General features: G+C 33.9%; 1 protein-coding gene across 13 annotated transcripts in view; it reads right to left on the reverse strand.

The window, feature by feature from the left end:
* Window positions 1–15,450, reverse strand: part of Tcf12 (transcription factor 12) — a 355,814-nt gene that overhangs the window by 95,662 nt on the left and 244,702 nt on the right. For all 13 annotated transcript variants that reach the window (XM_047539600.1, XM_047539603.1, XM_047539606.1 and 10 more), the window contains one exon: window positions 7,476–7,540. In XM_047539600.1, the coding sequence (XP_047395556.1) occupies window positions 7,476–7,540 (65 nt within the window). The remainder of the gene's footprint in view (window positions 1–7,475; window positions 7,541–15,450) is intronic.

Here is a 15,450-nt window from a genome sequence, read left to right on the forward strand (position 1 = left end):
ATTTATTCCTAAGTATGTCAAGATTGTAAATGCCATGTTTTTTATTTAATTTTTTAAAACTAAGATGTTTATATACAATAAAATATTCATATCTTAGATGAATTTACTCAGTCAGTTTTGATGAACACATATTAAGACACAAAACACTCCTATCATTCCAAAATGCTTCTTTAAGTTTTTTATAGCCGAAACTTCTTCCCAGAGGTAACCATTGACTGGATTTTTATCAACATAGGATAACTTCACCTTTTATAGAAGTTACATGGAATCCTATAGTATGTATTTTTGAGATCTTGGCACATTAATGTGCTACATGTATCATTAGATCATTCCATTTCTTCTGTTGTTGAGTAGCATTCATTGTATGAATGAGAGATCATCCAATCTGTTAATGAACAGCTCCGTTGTTTCCAATTTTAAAATAACATGTTTAAAGTTCCTATGAACATTCTTGATAAAAGCTTTTTGTGCACAAGTTTTCATTTCTTTTGGATAAATACTCAGAAGCTAAATTGCTAAGTCATGAAGCAAAACTACCAACAGTTCTCTAATGTCATTGTGTCATTTTACAGACCCATTAGCAATGTAAAAGAATAACTCAGGTTGCTCCATCTTTGCCAACATTTGATATTCTCAGACTTTTATAATTTAGTTATTCTGGTGGGTGTGTAGTGGTATGCCATTATAGTTTTAATTTATACGCACTGACAATAATGCAAAACATTATCACATGATGACTGGCAATTTTTATACAACTTTTTTGGTGAAATATCTGCTCAAGTGTTACCTATTTTTAAAAATTGGGTTGCTTATCTTTTTATATTAAGTTGTCAGGGGCCATCATATATTCTACATACAAGATCTGTTATAAGATCTGTTATAAGATGTAAGTATTGCAAATATCTTCTCCTTGTTTGTGGCTTTTCATTTTCTCCTTTAAAAAAAAAAAAAAAAAAGATAGGTTCAGGCTATGATGTCCAAGCTGGCTTGAACTCCTAGGCACATATGATCACTCAGTCTCAGTCACCCAAGCAGCCTGGACTATAGAAGTGCATTCCTACACACACTCCCTCTTCATGTTCTTCATGGTGTTTTATGATAAGTACAAGTTTTAAATTTTGATTCAATTCAATTCATCAATCTTTCTTTTATGTTTCATGCTCTCTATCCCTTTTTAAAGAAATATTTAAACCAAGGTGGCAAAGAAATTCATCTGGTTTCCTCCAGTAGCTTTATTATTCTAGCATTCAAAGTAAGGTTATGATCCATTTCCAGTTTATGTTTTATATGGTATAATGTTCCCTTTTTTCTCCTATACATGCTACAGTACCATATGTTAAAGAGTTTTTTCTTTTATTATTGAATTGCTGTGGTGTTTTTATCAAACACTGTCTGCCATATATATGTGGGTTCCTTTCTGGATTTCTGAGTTTGTTCCTTGAGTTATTTACTAATCTTTATATAAATATCACACTGTATTGATTAGTGCTGCTTTGCAGTAAACCATGAAGTAAGGTAAATTCATTCTCATTTCTTCTTCAAAATTATTTTGGCATCTTAATCTTTAGCATTTTAAAATGAACTTTTAAATAATCTTGTTAGTATCTATAAAAAGCCTGCTGGAATTCAGAGTAGGACTACACTAAATCTATAACTGAAGTTAGGAAGCACTAAGATTTAAATGATGGTTTTTAGGTTTATTTTATCTCAGTAATGTTTTATATTTTCGCAGTTGAAATCTTTTGTGAGATGGCTTACCAGGGATAGAACCCAGGGGTGCTTAACCACTGAGCAATGTCCCCAGTCCTTTTTATTTTATTTTATTTTCTTTGGAGATAGGGTCTCGCTATGTTGCAATCCTCCTTCCTCAGTCTCCTGAGTCACTGGATTACAGGCATGTGCCACCATACCTGGCCCTTTGTGATTTCTTTTATTCTTTTTTCTTTAATTTTTTTTAAGTGGTGCCGGGGATTGAACCCAGGACCTTATGCATGCAAGGCAAGCATTCTACCAACTGAGTTATATCCCCAGCCCCTGTGATTTCTTTTTTAAAATGATAGATTATTTAGACATATGTTGCTTAATTTTCAAATACTTGGTATTTTTCTATATACCTTATTGACAATAAAACTGCTGAATGTAACATGTGCCCTTGAAAGAAACTGATATTCTTCAGTTGTCAAATGTGGAGTTCTATAAGTTGTCAATGGTCAAGGATATTGATAGTTCACTTAGTTCTGTGTTTAGTAAGGTTTTTGGATAGTTATTCTGTCAATTGCTGTGAAAGGGGTATTCAAATCTTCAAATATGATTATGAATGTTTATTTCTCTCTTCAATGCTATCAAATTTTCCTTTATTTATTTTGAAGTTTTTTTACTAGGTGTTTACACATTTATCATTTTTGTTTTCCTGATATATTTACTGACTCATCATGAGATAATGGAAGAGATGAGAAAGAAGCAAATGATATGAGTGCATTTTCAAATAACAGAGTTAGCTAAATTTTAAAGTGGTCATTTTCTCAACATTATACTATTTTAACTCAGATAAAACTTTCAACTTTCTGAAGAAAAACCAGACTCTGCCATCTTCTAGGTTGAAAAAATGTTCAAACTACTTGAAAAAATACTTAAGGCATCAATGAAAACTTTTGTAATGATAAAAGGGTTTTTTCACTTAACTATAGCAGTTTTAAAAGTAAATAACTATTTTTAATAAAGATGATGGCTTCTATGCTCTGCGCTGAATCAAAAAAAAAAAAAAAAATTCAATTGCAGAATGATCTTTCAATGTTTCCGGTAACATTGCTATACCAGTTTCCTTTTAATGGCCCATCAGTTATAAGACTGCTGTGAAGGTAATATGAGGAGACTCATTTAGCAACGTATTATTACATCATCCTAACATGAAGTAAGGCCCATTAGGCATTATTAAATTAGCCTGAATTTTGCAGTATGTCAGCTGCATTTACGTACATTAATAGCTAAGTTAATGTTTCTTGGGGGATTTTGTTGAAGAAAAATGGCTTTGAGGTGGTATGTGGATATAATTTTATAGTCACTAATTTATATTTCCTTGGATTTTTGTCCTTGTGAATAGATAAGACAAAATGGCAGCCAATTAGTTAAGTGTATTTTTTCTGTCTCTGATCCATAATAATTAATACTGTTTGGAATACAGGTTTTTCTTGGAATGGAAGTAATAGACCTTTTTTTTTAACTCTTCAATTTCCTGAGCTTACTTACTCAAGCACAAAATCAGCTGGTGTCATCCATCAAAATTTCTCCCAGCAACTGCAGCAGTCAGAGCTAAGTAACAATAATAAATAGCTAAGTCATTGTTCTTTTCACAGTGATGAATTCTTTTTCTTGTTTTAAGAGCCCTCCTGTCTTCACTGATGCTGTTTGTGCTTGCTGTAGTACAATCTTCTCTCTGCTCTGCTGAATTTTGGGGCTTCTTCTCTGGGGTCATGCATTGCTTCTGGGAATTTTTCAAAAATGAATCATTCTTGACTTGAATATCTTTAAATCTTGTATACAGCAATATGTAATGTTATTGCCCATCATACACTCCAATAACCTTTTTCTAATTTCCATAGGCCTGCTGATCTCCAAAATGTTTATTTATAGTTCCCAAACAGTGTATAGCTTCTTTTGTTTTTATATTCCATATATCCTTAGATTTGGCATATACAGAGAAGCTGGGTTTCTCAATGCATAAAATCCAGTCCATATGAATTAGAACTTCTGGGAATACTTGATAAACATACAAATTCCCAAGCTTTCCTCAATCAAAGAAATTAAAATGGAAGGAGTTATGGGCATAGACAAAGAATTTTTTGAATTCTGAGCTGCAGTTTGTCATATCAGTTAAAAATCTCAAACATGGGTTTAGGTTTACTACTTGCTGGATACATAGCCTTGAAAAAATAATACATAATAAATAATAATACAATAAAATAATACAATAATACTCCAAGATGAATTGTGGTTTAAAGGAATAAACATGAGTATATTTTGTTTGGTTCAGTTCTCAGGAAGCAGTACCAATTGTTCAATTAGAGTGGTATGTACCTAGGCTTAAAATAATTTTTTAAATATGAGAGTTAAATTTGGTGTAAGTGCATATCAACCTTGGCAAAAAACTATTAAGATTCACCTCTGCAAACAGGAAAATTACATAAACAGAGGTTACCATTAATTCTAATTAGTAGTAATACCTTTGTTAAGAGGAGAAAAATATGAGTTAATGCCTATGATTAGCGATAGTTTCAAAATGCTCAAAATAGTTTTTTCCTCAAGTTTAGCAGTGGCACTGATATCAGACCAGTGGCTCTCAAAGTTACAGGTCTCTTGGAAATATTAGGCATGCATCAGACCTTTCAGTATGTGGGATGTATGAATTGAGAAATATGAATTTCTCTTTCACAAGCACACAGAATTTAACCTTCATGGATCAACAATGTATATAGAAGTAGAAATTGCTAATCATATTTTTCATATGACAGAATCAAAGCAGAGATAGGATTTAAACCTAGGTTTTCTGATTCTAAATCTTACATTCCTTTTTTTTCCTTACTACATTCAATTTACATTAACTTATATTCTACTGTATCATTACAAAACAAGAATAGCACTCTCATATGCCTGAAGTAATAAATAAGAACTATAAGGATGTAAGGTTCCAAATTGGCTGACCAAACTGCTGCCTTAGAACTGAGATTTTGGTAAAAACAATTTTAAGGCCTTGAAGCAGGCTGGGAGACAAGTCTACTTGACGATAGTTCACAATGACAGCTTGCAGAGCACTTCAAACTACAAAATTCTTTGTAGTTATTTTTTACCATTTATTGTCAAAATGATGTAAATTAGTTTTTAAAATTTTGGTTTGCTCTTAACTTATTCATAGAAGAACAGTGATGATTAAGTGTCCTGCAAAATTCTGACAAGAGTGATGTAGCTAAGATTAAAAATCAGAATCAGGGTTCAAACCAACTCATTAAATAATTCAAATACAGACTATAAATTCAAAAAATAATTTGTAGCATAAAATAGTTCTCATACCAATTATAAACAGAAATATGATAAATACTGATCCACTTTTGATCTGGCTCAAAAGAGGACATCATGTTTCTTATCAATAGGTACTGCTAAAATTACATAGAAAAAGCAATACATATAACTTGGCACTGTCATCTTCAAAAAACAAGTTCAATTGTTGCTTTTCTACTGACCTAATGTGATTCAAATAAGTATTTACATTTTTTGGTCTTCTATAACTTTTTTTGTGTGTGTGTGTGGTGCTGGAGACTGAACCAAGGTCCTTATGCATGCTTTCCTAGCATTCTACCACTGGGTTACCCCAGCCCTTTTTATAACTTTTTTTTTTTGGTAGTTGTAGATAGAACATCTTTGTTTATTTTTAACTGGTGCTAAGGATTGAACCCAGTGCCTCACACATGCTAGGTAAGCACTCTGCCACTGAGCTATAGTCCCAATTCCCTTTCTGTAACTTTTAATTGGTCATGAGTGGTTTGCTGGTAAATGTCTTAACAACTGGTTAAAAACAAAAAAACAAAACAAAACAAACACCACCCTGCCCCCGATTTGTAGCATTTTTTTGATTTCCACAGTGTAAATACTTCCATGATATTCTATTTTAAGATATCAATGTGATATCATCACCTTGCAACATTCCTGTAAATATGACAAGTTTGGTTTTTGTGAGTTGATAAGAGCACTGGTTATATCAGAAATCTATATACTTTAAATACTATAATGAAATAAAGTTAACAAATACATGGAAAGAAGGTAACAATTATTAGCACCCTGAAAAAAAATCTTTTTTTTAAATTGGGGACTGAACCCAGGGGTGTTTAACCCCTGAGCCACACTCCCAGCCTGTTTTATATTTCATTTAGAGAAAGGGTCTTGTTAAGTTGCTAAGAGACTCACTAAGTTGTTCAGACTGGCTTTGAACTAGCAATCATCCTGCCTCAGATGCTGTAATCAAGTTGCTGGGATTACAGGTATGCACCACTGTACCTGGAAAAGGTCAATCAGATGAGAATAGAGTATGACTACTTGGGTCAGAAGCTAAGAAATGTAAGTGCTAGTTCTGCTGGAATCCTCAACTCTATGATATTCCAGTGCCCCTTACTGGGGATATGTTCCAAGATTCCCTCGTGGATGTCTGAAACCCTGGACAGTATTGAACATTATATGTACTATTTTTCCTACATATATACATTTATTATAAAGTTTAATTTATAAATTAGACATAGTAAGAGGTAAATAACCAATAATAAAACAACAATTACAACAATATAACAAACTTGTGTGAATATGCTCTTCTTTCTCTCAAAATATTTTAGCTCTTAGTGATGTCAGCATGACTTTTTCCATTTTTTTTATTAAGTTCAAAACTTTTATTTACCTTTTTCACTTGAAGGAAAGACTTTGCGTCTTCTCCTTGGCATATCAGAAGTGCCAGCCTCACTACTCTTTCACTTTGGGGCCATTATCAAGCAAAATAAAGGTTAGTTGAAACAAGTACTAAGATACCACAATAATCAATCTAAAAGTGAAGATGGCTCCTAAAGTGCTAATAGGAAAGTAGCATATACAGTGTGGACAAAGGGATGATTCACATCACAGGTGGGGCAAAATGATATTTTAAATCACACTGCTCAGAATAATATGCAATTAAAAACTTGTGAATTGCTGGGTGGTGTGGTGGTACAAGCCTGTAATCTCAGCAGCTCAGAAGGCTGAGGCAGGAGGATTTCAAGTTCAAAGCCAACCTCAGCAATGTTGAGGCGCTAAGCAACTCAGTGAGACCCCTTCTCTAAATAAAATCCAAAATAGGGCTGGGAATGTGACTCAGTGGTTTAGTGCCTCTGAGTTCAGATTAATCATATATGCTTCATGTAACATACCAACAATTTTGCTTTTCTATGGGGAATTGTTAAAAACTACCTTCAGAAATAATAGACATTTTATTTTACTTTTTAGTGTGGGGATTGAACTCAGGTGCTTCACCACTGAGCTACATTCCCTGCCCCCCACCCTGTTCAATTTTTATTTTGAGACATGGTCTATCTAAGTTGCTGAGGCTGGCCTCAAACTTACACTCCTCTGTCTCAGGCTCTTCAGTCACTGGGATTACAGGTACACACCACTGTGCCCTGCTATGAGAGGTATTTTAGAAATGGACAGAACTTTGGCTATTCTGTTTCCAGTTAAAATGGAAGTAGATTATGGAAACTGTTGATGATAAAGCCAGTCTGTTGAATTGGGAAAGGGAGGAAGAGAAAATATATTCAACTGCTAAAACACTACCACATGTAGTCACAAATTAAACAAAGAAATAATGTAGATAAATTTCGAACTTCTCTATTATTAAGGAAGCCTTTGCTTCACTGTGTAAAACTTAAGTTTGTTTGTTTTGTTTTTTTTAAATTCACTAAACTTACTTGACAGCCTGGTAATCCGGTGTCTCTGCTGTACAGGGAAAATGAGCCTCTCTCTGATGTTTTCCCTATAAAATGAAGAAAATAACTTTATATGAACAATCTTCACTTATTGACAATTCAACTTCTTGACTATTTTTGGTAGTTATATGTAAGGGTCTGAAAGTAGAAAGACCAAATTAAAAACATGAGAATAAAATATAGTAAGTAAAAATCATTCACTCAGTTGACATAAAATAATATGTAAATACTTGTCAATGATAACACTGAAAATACACTCAAAAGAATGAACAAGAACAGACATCTAAGTAGCCAACAATATGATCCACAAACTACCACTGAGAATGACATTTTCCCATATCTGTTTCAAATGGAAACGTTCTCCTTTCTCTAAGAAATTTTAATGGCATAGATACAGCTTAATCCATACCCCAAGGTAACCATTCTCATAAAGTTGGTATATATGATCCCCATGTATATTTTGAACTTTGAAATAAATATTCACACACTCAAGTGATATGCATTACTGTTTGGGTTTAATATGGTTAAACGGGGATTATATGATAGCTACCCTTTTAAAGCTTATATTTTCATGCAATATTTCGAACTACATGTTGATTGAAGACAAATAGTTCATTCATTTTTACAGTTATGTATCATTATACAAGTAAAGTACCATTTATTCCCCTACTAAAAGATAGTTCGCTTTTTTTGTTATCACAAACATTGTTGAAGCAAATATCCTTACACGTCTTATACTTGAGAGCTTCTCCAGGATAGACACAGAGAAACAGAAACTGTAGATTAAAGGATGCACATTTTCAACTTTAGAGATAATGCATTACTAGTCTCTGAAGTCACTGTGTCAACTTATATTTGTCACAGCAATGTAAAAGAGTTCCTGTTGGGACAATATTCACAGTTTGAAAGTCAGAGGGCCAAGTGTTAAGAAAATGTTCAACATCTCTAGCAATTAGAGAAATGCAAATTAAAACCACACTGAGATTTCATCTCACTCCAGTCAGAATGACAACAATCAAGAATACAGGCAATGATAAATGTTGGTGAGGATGTGAAGAAAGGTACACTCATATATTGCTGGTAGGATTGCAAATTGGTGCAACTACTCTGAAAAACAGTATGGAGATTCCTCAGAAAACTTGGAATGCAACTATCAGCTGACCCAGTTATCCCTCCTGTTGGTATATACCCAAAGGACTTAAAGTCAGCATGCTACAGAGACACAGCCATATCAATGTTTATAGCAGCTCAATTCCCAATAGATAAGCTATGGTACCAACCTAGGTGCCCTTCAACAGATGAATGGATGAAGAAAATGTGATGTATATACACAATGGAATCTTGCTCAGCCATAAAGAAGAATGACTTTGTTACATCTTCTGGTAAAGGGATGGAACTGGAGACTATCATACTAAGTGACATGAGCCAATCCCAAAAGACCAAAGGCTGAATATTACTCTGATATGTGGATGCTAACATAAAATAAGGGGGAGGGGATAGAAATTCAGTGGATTAGACAAAGAGGAATGAAGAGAAGGGACGGGTGACAGGAATAGGAAAGGCAGTAGAATGAATCAGACATAAATTTCCTATGTTCATATGTACATACACGACCAGTGAAACTCCACATCATGTACAACCACAAGAATGGTATTCTAATAAGAGTAAGTTATACTCTATGTATGTGTAATATGTCAAAATACGGTGTACTGTCATGTATATCTAAAAAGAACAAAAAAAAATAATGGACTTGAGCAAAAAAAGTGTCTTTTAAAAACATTTGGATGATTACATATCAGCCTACTTTATAATACATTATATATTTTATTTTGTGCATTTCAAAAATACCTCTGCATTTTTTAAAAGAAGTATCTTACTGGCAGATTTGTGTGAAAACATAATACATTTGAATTAATATTGTCAAAGTGGTCATACTGCCAAAAGCAGTATACAGATTCAGTGCAATCCCCATCAAAATATCAATGATATTCTTCATTAGAAAATAACAGAAAATAACAATTCTTAAATTCATTTAGAACAATAAGAGACCTAGAATAGCTACAGCAATATTAAGCAAGAAAAGTGATGCAGAAGGTATTACAATACCTGTTCTGAAATTATACTACAAAACTGTAGTAACAGTATGGTATTGACATCAAAATAGACATGAAGACCAATGGAACATAGTAGAAGACACAGAGATAAACACATATTTACAGCCATGTGACACTTGAAAAAGGTGCCAAAAATAAATTCTGGAGAAAAAAACAGCCTTTTTAATAAATGATGCTGGGAAAATTGGATAGCTTTATGTAGAAAAATGAGACTAGACCCCTGTAATGCACCCTGGACAAAAGTCAAATTGAAATAGATCAAAGACAGGAAGCAGACCAGAAACCTCTCAACAACTAGAAGAAAATGTACGATCCTCACTGCCTACACCAACTTCCTCAACAAAATCCCAAAGTGCAAGAAATAAAACCAAGAATCAGTATGTGGGGATGCCATCAAATTAAAAGTCTCTGTACAGCAAAGGAAACAATTAAGAGCATGTGTGTGTGGAAGTTCCAGTAAAGTAAAGCAAAGGAGCAGGGAAGGACAGTATATCAAAAAGGTGTAGGGAAGATCAGTAGTGGAGAAGGAAACTGAGAAGGCGGAGTGGAAGGTTAGGAAAGGTGCAGCAATGGGGAATGAATTCTTTAAAAACAATGTTATGTGTGCTGGGGAGATAGCTCAGTTGGTAAAGTGCTTGCCTTACAAGCACAGGGCCCTGGGTTTGATCCCCAGCACTGCAAAAACAACAACAACAACAACAAAAAACACCATGTTATGTGTCTGTATAACCTACAGGATGGGAGAAAAATCTCTGCCAGCTACTCCTCTGATAGGAGTTAATATCCAGAAAATATAAAGAACTGAAAAAAACTTAACATCATAAAAACAAATAGCCCAATCAATAAATAGGCAGAAGAACTAAACAAACTTTTCTAAGGAGACACAAAAGGCCAAATAAATACATGAAAAAGGTATTCGACATCTAGCAATTGGTGAAATGCAAATCAAAAGTACACTAAGATTTCATCTCATTCCAGTCAGAATGGCAATAATTAAGACTACAAACAATTATACATACTGTAGAGAATGTGGGGGAAAAGGAACACTTGTACATTGTTGGTGGAATTGCAGACAAGTATAACCACTCCAGAAAGCAGTACGGAGATTGCTCAAAATACTTATGGATGAAACCACCAGGTTATAATCCAGCTATTCCTCTACTCAATATTTTCCCAAAATAACTAAAATCAGCATACTGTGGCAATACACCCACCTCAGTGTTTATAGCAGCACAATTTACAATAGTGAAATTATGGAATCAACCCAGATGTAAGTCAATAGACGAATGAATTAAGAAATTGTGGTACATATACACAATGGAATTCTACTCAGCCATAAAGAAGAATGAATTATGGCATTTGCTGGTAAATGGATAGAAATGGAGACCATCATGCTCAGTGAAATAAGTCAGACTCAGAAGCTCAAAGGTTGAAGGTTTTCTCTCATATGTGGAAGCTAGAATAAAATAAAGGGAAGAGGGAGGGAAGGATAGGATAACATAAAGGTATAGGGAAGATCAGTAGTGTAGAAGGAGATCGAGAGGCAGAGAGGGAGGGATGGGAAAGGGGAGACCAAATGGAATTTATTCTTAAAGACCATGTTAAGGGCATATATAAATATATCACAGGGAATTTCAGCTCTGCGTATATGTAAAAAGAACCAATCAATACAAATAGGTGAGCTAAAAGAAGCCTAGCAGAGTAGAGAAAGGAGAACCAGGTAGGAGAGGATAGGAGGGACAAGGGAGGATCATAAACTGATTTTCTGTTCTCTCTGTATTCCTTAATTTCTATCTTATTTTAATAGTTTTGTGAGGATAGGTTATCTTACAGAAAAATAGTGTTCAAAACCATAAAACTTCAACTTGACTCTTATAAGTGACCTTGTTGGCAAAACATTTATCTTTAAAGGGTTTTTTGTTTGTTTCCTGTATATATACTGCAAATTAAGTTCTTTTGTACAACTTAATAACTTTATGAGACTGTGAAGTAAATAGACTGTGTTAACTATAATTTTTAAAAATCTATACTTATTTGTGTGTTGGCATTACCGGAAATATGTGCTTCATCCTAATAGCCAAGAGGCCTTTCTCAAAACACTTGCTATAATAATTCTCAACAGGCTCGGAAATTATATCCTTGTTAAAGTATTTTTTTAATGATTAGATTTATAATTGCAAGATTATTTTGCATGTCTAAGGGATTAATAGATGCCATATGTAATGTAAGACTTTTGTATTAATTAGCCAGCATACCATACATACTTTAATGAAAATGACCCAATATTAGTCCATATATCTCAAAGATATTTTTTATTATGTAATGTACCAAGAAACAATTTTAAGTATCCTATCCTTGTGTAAAGTTTTTTAAATTAACCAACAATATATTTTTATACAATCAGAAGCTAATAACTCAACATATAGTAGACAAGTATGGTGAAGTTCATATAGTCTAAATAATTTTAAATATATAAGGCAACTTCTTGTCATATTTGATTATGTGATAATTGTTTTTACTTCAGAATGGAGAAAGTGTCAACTTGTTACTTATTTTGCCTCCATTTTGTTGTATCATTTAGTTTTGATCTCTGCAGAATTTTTTTTAAGCACTACGTTTATTTGTGAGGGACTATTTAATTAAAACTATATCATGTTTGGAAATTCACTTTCCTGAACATACTTAAACTCTAATGTATTATAAACAAATGAGTGGGGACATTGCTGTAAATTGTCAGTACTATAAGACTTTGACTCTCCCTAGAAAGAACTTCTATGCCTTCTTTTTTTCTGTTTTTTTTAAAAAATTTGTTCTTTTTAGTTATACATGACAATGGAGTGTATCTTATTCTAATTAGGATCTCAGTCTGTGACTGTACATATTGTGGAGATTCACTGTGATGTATTCTATATGTATACAGGAAAGTTAGGTAAGATTCATTCCACTGTCTTTCCTATTCCTTCCCTTCATTCCCCTTTGTCTAATCCACTGAATTTCCATTCCCACTCCCCACCCCTTGCTGGGTGTTAGCATTCACACATCAGAGATAATATTCAGCCTTTGGTCTTTTGGGATTGGCTCATGCCACTCAGCACGATAGTCTCCAGTTCCAACCACTTACCAGAAGATGTAATAAAGTCATTCTTCTTTATGGCTGAGCAAGATTCCATTGTGTATATACAACACATTTTCTTCATCCATTCATCTGATGAAGGGCACCTAGGTTGGTACCATATCTATTGGGAATTGAGCTGCTATAAACATTGATATGGCTGTGTCTCTGTAGCATGCTGACTTTAAGTCCTTTGGGTATATACCAACAGGAGGGATAACTGGGTCAACTGATAGTTGCATTCCAAGTTTTCTGAGGAATCTCCATACTGTTTTTCAGAGTAGTTGCACCAATTTGCAGTCCCACCAGCAATATATGAGTGTACCTTTCTTCACATCCTCACCAGTATTTATCATTATCTGTATTCTTGATTGCTATCATTCTGACTGGAGATGAAATCTCAGTGTAGTTTTAATTTGCATTTCTCTAATTGCTAGAGATTTTGAACATTTTTTCATATATTTGTTTAGCATATTTCTTCTGTGACGTACCTATTCAGTTCCTTCAAACATTTATTGACTGGGTTATTTGCTTTTTTGGTGTTGGGCTTTATGAGTTTCTTTCTTTTTTTTTTTTTTTAAGTTCTTGATAGACCTTTATTTTATTTATTTATATGTGGTACAGAGAATCAATCCTAGTGCCTCACACAAGCTAGGCAAGGGCTCTAACACTGAGCTATAACTCCAGTCCCCTTTATGGGTTCTTTATATATGCTGGAGATTAATGCTCTATCTGAGGTGTAGGTGACAAAGATTTTATCCCATTCTATAGGCTCTCTCTTCATGCTCTTGATTGTTTCCTTTGCTGTGAAGAAGCTTTTTAGTTCGATACCATTCCATTTAGTATAACTATATTTATATGGGTTTGTCTCTGTGTCTTCTATTCTGTACCACTGGTGTTCATGTCTGTTTTTGTGCCAATGCCATGCTGTTTTTGTTACTACTCTGTAGTAAAATTTAAGGTCTGATATTGTGATGCCTCCTACTTTGCTTTTTTGCTAAGGACTGCTTTAGTTATTCTGGATCTTTTATTTTTCCAAATGAATTTCATGGCTGCTTTTTCTATTCTATGAAGAACCTCACTGGAATTTTAATAGGAACTGCATTAAATCTGTATGGCACTTTTGGTAGCATGGTCATTTTTACAATATTAATTCTGCCTATCAAAGAACATGGGAGATCTTTCCATTTTCTAAGGTCTTCTTCAATTTCTTTCTTTAGTGTTCTGTAGTTTCCATTGTAAAGGTCTTTCACCTCTTTTATTAGATTGATTTACAATTATTTTATTTCCCTAAGGCTATTGTGAATGGGATAGTTTTCCTAATTTCTCTTTCACTTGATTCATTAGTGGTACACAGGAACACAATTTACTTATGGGTGTTAATTTCACAACCTGCTACTTTTCTGACTTCTTTTATGAGTTCTAGAAGTACTTTGGTGGAGTTTTTTGGGTCTTCTAAAATAGAATCATGTCATGGGCAAATAGGGGTAGTTTGAGCTCTTCTTTTCCTATTCATATCCCTTTAAATTCTTTCTTTTGCCTTATTGCTCTGGCTGTAGTTTCAAGGGCTATGTTAAATAGAAGTGGTAAAAGAGGGCCTCCCTGTGTTGTTCCAGTTTTTAGAGGGAATGCTTTCAGTTTTTCTACATTTAGAATGATGCTGACCTTGGGTTCAACACATACAGCTTTTACAATGTTGAGGTATGTTCCTATTACCCCTAGTTTTTACAGCGTTTTGAACATGAAGGGTGCTATATTTTGTCAAATGCTTTTTCTGCATCTATTAAGACAATCGTGGTTTTTTTTTTTTGGTTGGGGGCGGGTACAAAGGATTGAACTCAGGGGCACTCAAACCACAGAGCCACATCCCCACTCTATTTTGTATTTTATTTAGAGACAGGGTCTCACTAAATTGCTTAGTGCCTCACCATTGCTGAGGCTCCGGATGAACTTGTGATCCTCCTCTCAGTCTCCCAAGCCACTGGGATTACAAGTATGTGCCACCATGTCTGGCAATCATGATTCTTGGCTTTAAGTCTACTGAAGCAGTGAATTACATTTACTGATTTCTGTATATCGAACAAACCTTGCATCCCAGGGATGAACCCCACTTGATCATGTGCACTATTTTTTTAAATATGTTTTATATACAATTTGTCAGTATTTTATTTAGAATTTTTGCATCTATGTTTATCAGGGATATGGGTCTGAAGATTTCTTTCCTTGATGTGTTTTTGTCTTGTTTTGTCTAGTATCAGGGTGATACTAGCATCATAGAATAAGTTCAGAAGGGTTCTCTCCTTTTCTATTTTATGGACTAATTAGAGGAGGATTGGTGTTAGTTCTTCTTTGAAGGTCTAGTAGAATTTGTCTGAGAATTCATGTGTTCCCGAGTTAAAAAAGCCCATTTGCTGCAAGGTAATTTAACATATTTAATAGTAAGACACACAGTAGCAGGCCTATTAACAATAATAATTTCAAAGCATAATTGATAATTTAAAATATATGTACCAACTGTGTGATGAATCAAAAGTATATGTCCTTCTGGCAAAAAAAAATCAGTTACTATTAGGACTATTTTGAGATCCTCATTCAAAGCTGAAGATCATGCTAAATTTCACTTAGAAAGATTGATAGAAATATGGATGATAATCTTTTCCCCATCCAAATCACTTATTTTCCCTCTATTCTGGGAAGCCCTGAATCCCAAGTTAAGAATCCCAACTGTAGT

This window comes from Sciurus carolinensis, chromosome 2 (genome assembly GCF_902686445.1).
Source record: "Sciurus carolinensis chromosome 2, mSciCar1.2, whole genome shotgun sequence".
In the NCBI taxonomy this organism is placed as follows: Eukaryota; Metazoa; Chordata; class Mammalia; order Rodentia; family Sciuridae; genus Sciurus; species Sciurus carolinensis.